Source organism: Setaria viridis, chromosome 8 (genome assembly GCF_005286985.2).
Source record: "Setaria viridis chromosome 8, Setaria_viridis_v4.0, whole genome shotgun sequence".
In the NCBI taxonomy this organism is placed as follows: Eukaryota; Viridiplantae; Streptophyta; class Magnoliopsida; order Poales; family Poaceae; genus Setaria; species Setaria viridis.
In genome coordinates, this window is record NC_048270.2 from 8,473,646 (window position 1) to 8,477,675 (window position 4,030).

At 47.4% G+C, this 4,030-nt stretch overlaps 1 protein-coding gene across 1 annotated transcript; it reads right to left on the reverse strand.

Annotated features, from left to right (window-relative positions):
* Window positions 1-243: 243 nt before the first annotated feature.
* LOC117834032 (shewanella-like protein phosphatase 2) lies at window positions 244-1,966 on the reverse strand. Its single transcript, XM_034713645.2, has one exon. The coding sequence runs from the start codon at window positions 1,887-1,889 to the stop codon at window positions 603-605; it is 1,287 nt and encodes a 428-aa protein (XP_034569536.1). The 5' UTR covers window positions 1,890-1,966; the 3' UTR covers window positions 244-602.
* Between the last annotated feature and the right edge of the window lie 2,064 nt (window positions 1,967-4,030).

Below are 4,030 nucleotides of genomic sequence, written 5' to 3' on the forward strand. Positions count from 1 at the left end.
ATGAAAACCACTATGAACATTGATGCCAAATCCGTGGGCTCCACTGAATCAAATGGTGGTTTCAGCTCAAGATTCAGATCAGTGAATTCGATTAGACAGGATCCTTTTATTTAAAAGGAAAAAGATTAGACAGGATCCACAAAGTACAGGCTGCACTGGGAGTTTGGCTAGTCAATGAAATTCTAGGCATTTTCTGCAGGGTTTCGCTACATGCCAAACAGCAGCCAATCTGGCACAAAGGTGTTCCGCTAACAGTCCTCGTAGCATCAGTCTTTAGTTCTTTATACCAAATACAAGCAAAATTGTTCATGACTGCAAGCACCAGCAGCAAAGAAACATTGGGAAACACACATCTGAAAGAAAAATATCCTAGCTCCACAAATTGGCCAATAGTTATAGGTATATATCAGGAATCGACTATCATATTTTGATAATTAACAACAATCATGGCAGATTTTTCTCTTTCTTGGATACTATTATTGAATCCACTAGCAATTCCTACAACCAATCCCTCCCACACATAGTCTCATGTACCTGGATTCACCATGGCAATTCCAATTGTGAGTTACCAAAACAATCTCTACCCTCCAGTTACCCCTAAATTAAGCTTTAGCTTCTACCTCTTTCAACCCATGGCTCTCTCTTACCAGCAGTGCAAGCCCATCCTTTAACTCCCCTTTCTTCTCCTTCACTGCGGCGGCAGCCTTCTCCACCTCTTGCTTGCGGTACATCCAGGCCTCCGAGGGAGGCGTTGTGATCACCCTGACATCTGCACCACCCCCATTGATCTCAAGCACTTCCGGCAGCCCATTCCCACACCCCCTGGACAGCCCGACATCAACCCTCACTGCCTGCGCTCCACACACCGCATTGATCCCCACTGTCTGAATTGTGTGCCCCATCACCATCCTCTTTGCGCCCGGGATCATCCCAAGCACCCCCTCCAACCTCTGGCAATCGCAATCGAAGCCGTCAGAGAATCTCCTGAGCCAGACGACAGCATCCCGGCCGCGCACATACTCAGGCGCCCTGGCATTGTCACCACCCTCGCCGCGGATCCACTCACTGACCTCCGCATTGATACGCTCGAGGCCATACTCGACGTTGGCCTCGAGGAGCCCACCATGGACGAATACCGAGTCGCCCACCACAAGCACGGTGGGGAGGTCGGCCAGGAACCGGCGCGCAATAGGCCCGTCGGGCCGGAGCGCGGCGAGGCGGGACCGCATCCCGTCCCAGAACTCCGGCTTGACGCCGGGGAAGGACTTGGGCACGCCGAGGAAGGGGTTCCTCGGCTGCGGGTCGAGGTGCTCGCCGCAGCGGCGCTTGATGGCGAGCCCAGCGCGGTACCACCCGGCCCAGGCGGAGAACTCCTGGAAGCCCTGCGGCGTGGCGAAGCGGAAGTCGCCGGAGACGTTCATGACCTCGTGGTTGCCGAGGATGGGGAGGAGCGCGCCGCCGCGGGCCTCGGCGGAGAGCGCTAGGCGGCGGAGGAGGTAGAGGAGGCGGAGCTCGTCGCCGCCACGGTCGAGGATGTCGCCGAGCTGGACGGCGAGGGTGGGCCCCGCGGCCCAGGAGGTCGAGGCGGAGGGGGAGTCCGGGCCGCTGGAAACCGGCACGAGGCCGGCGAGGCGGAGCGCGGAGAGGGACTTGGGGAGGTCGCCGTGGAGGTCCCCTATGGCGACGAGGCGGGATGGGGATGGGAGGAAGGTGGTTGGGGTCGTCGGGGCAGGAGGAGGTGAGGCGGGCGCTGCGGGGGCGGAGGACGAGGAGGTAGTGGGGAAGAAGATGCCGGACACGGCGAAGTCGACGAAGGCGTCGGCGAAGGCGGAGACGACGGCGGGGAGGTCGCCGCAGGCGGGGACGGAAGAGGGCGGCGCCGCCGCCATCTGGGGCAGTTGGGCTCCCGGCTGAGGTTCAGATTCGTGCGGTCTGCGATTGGGCGGGGGCAGCGGGGCGGCGTCGTGGGCTGCGGAAGCTGCAGATGGGTTGCGGCCCGCCATATAAAAAGATTGCCATGGGTGGGTGGCCCACCCTGCTCATATGGTCAATGTCCTTTCTGAAAAAGTCAACGCTCAAATATATTTTCAAAATGATTACTCCACGGTAGAAAAACATTTTTGAACTTCAAAGGATGCTTGATGGATGTTCAGTTTCCGTTTCGTACTTTATTTACTTATTAATTCATGTACTTTCAGTTGATAAACATTTGTTGAAACCATGTGTGTTTCTTTGAAGGTTCTTGCTTGTCCTTTTTGTTATTATGTGATGGCTTGTGGAGCTATGCATGAATTTGGCCGGTAACATGGTATACGTTCGAAAGATGTCTTTTTCAATGTGGAGGACGAAACTTCTACGAAGATGGGATGACTTGTTCAAATACGTGCCAGTGGAAGCCAAGTGCTGAAACATCCAATTTTTGATCGGTGTTGGTACAAACACATAGGAAGATCTCCAACAACGATTTTGTTGGTTACGAAATTTCTGCAGCACAATTTTTAACTGTTCTAATTTTATTTTTTTAAAAAAAAGAGGCCTCGCCAATTAGTAAATTCTAACTCGGTGATATATGGTGGATCGTACATGCTAAAGCATTATATGATGCCGTGTCGTTATCAATAATAAGAACAATATGAAGACAACATCAGCTTGCAGTTTATACATTATGTAAGTTTGAACCTTATTTAGATTAGTGGCTGGAACGTTTTTGGGTTGAAGATGATCGTTTCGCAAAAGAAAAAAAAAGATATTCGATAATAACTAATGACAATCATACCATGATGTCATATCTTGAATCGATCCAAGACCAGTAGTAGAGTAAGGACTTTTAAAATTAAGGTATATCGACTTAATTGAGATTGTGGAATATAAAATTGTGCAAGTTGCATCATGGTGACAAAATGTGGAATTCTTCAAACTAGAAATTGTTTAGTTCTAGATCTCGCATTATAACATGACTATGGTGTAATTCAAACTCAGCGGACTTTTAGTTGTGGAGAAGACTAGGTTGCTATTTGAATTTTAAACATAGAAGAAAGTCTAGCTAGAGTTAAAGTAATGATTTTTAAGTATTTCAGTCAAAATCTTCATCCAATTGGTAAGTGATTCACTTTTTTCCAATACGAATCAATTTTTACTTCACTGATGACATTCAGCTATTTTTATTTTGGTTTGCAATCAATTTTCTATGAGCCCAAAAAAGGCATGTGGTCGAATAAATTTTTGTGACCAAAAAAATTAGCTAAAATTCTCATATTATAATCAGATTAATACTATGTTCTACCAATGGCAGATATCAAGGAATTTGTATAGTTAGCGTCTTCACATCCTTAATGACTTTTTAATTTGCCAACTCTAACGACAAAAGAAGAAAGTCATAAAACAAAAAGGGTGCGTCGCATACCTCCATTATCAGAATATGGAAAAGTTTAGTTTTAAAATTAAAATGACACTACAAATGAACTACAACTACACAATTTGAACGTAGCGAGAATGTAAAGAAAAAACTGAAATAAAGATTCTATGTCTCCAAGACTAACCACATCGTTGAAGCCACCGATGCTTGAACTAGGAGAGAGAAGGTTCAAGCATCAAGGCATCCCACTGCAGGAGAGAAAGAAGGCACCAATTCAAGCCGGCCAAAAAGAAGACAAGATCAACCAGGAAGTGATCAATTGCCCATAATTCTTAGTCACATTTCTTTTCAAAAGTTTGAATTGTCTTTTCATAATTTTAGTACATATAGGTAGAATGGACCTTAGGCCCTAGCCCATGGAACACAAATCAGGCCCAGGGAGAAGCCCATCTTGCAACCGCAAACCCTTTTTAACAAAAGGTGGTGGATCGGACCCATGATGCAAAACCGGTTGCTCCAGAAATGAAGCAGGCCGAAGCATACCAAGAATCAGGCCCATAAAACAAAACCACTCAACGCAAAAACAATGCAAATTAGCCGCCCTACACAAACCTTGGAGCAGATCAACAACACAAAATTCGATTACAAGCACAAATTAAAATACCCAAGTGTTGT

Excerpts from the sequence above, each read along its gene's own strand:
- LOC117834032 (XM_034713645.2), bottom strand. The coding sequence starts at position 1,889 with ATGGCGGCGGCGCCGCCCTCTTCCGTCCCCGCCTGCGGCGACCTCCCC.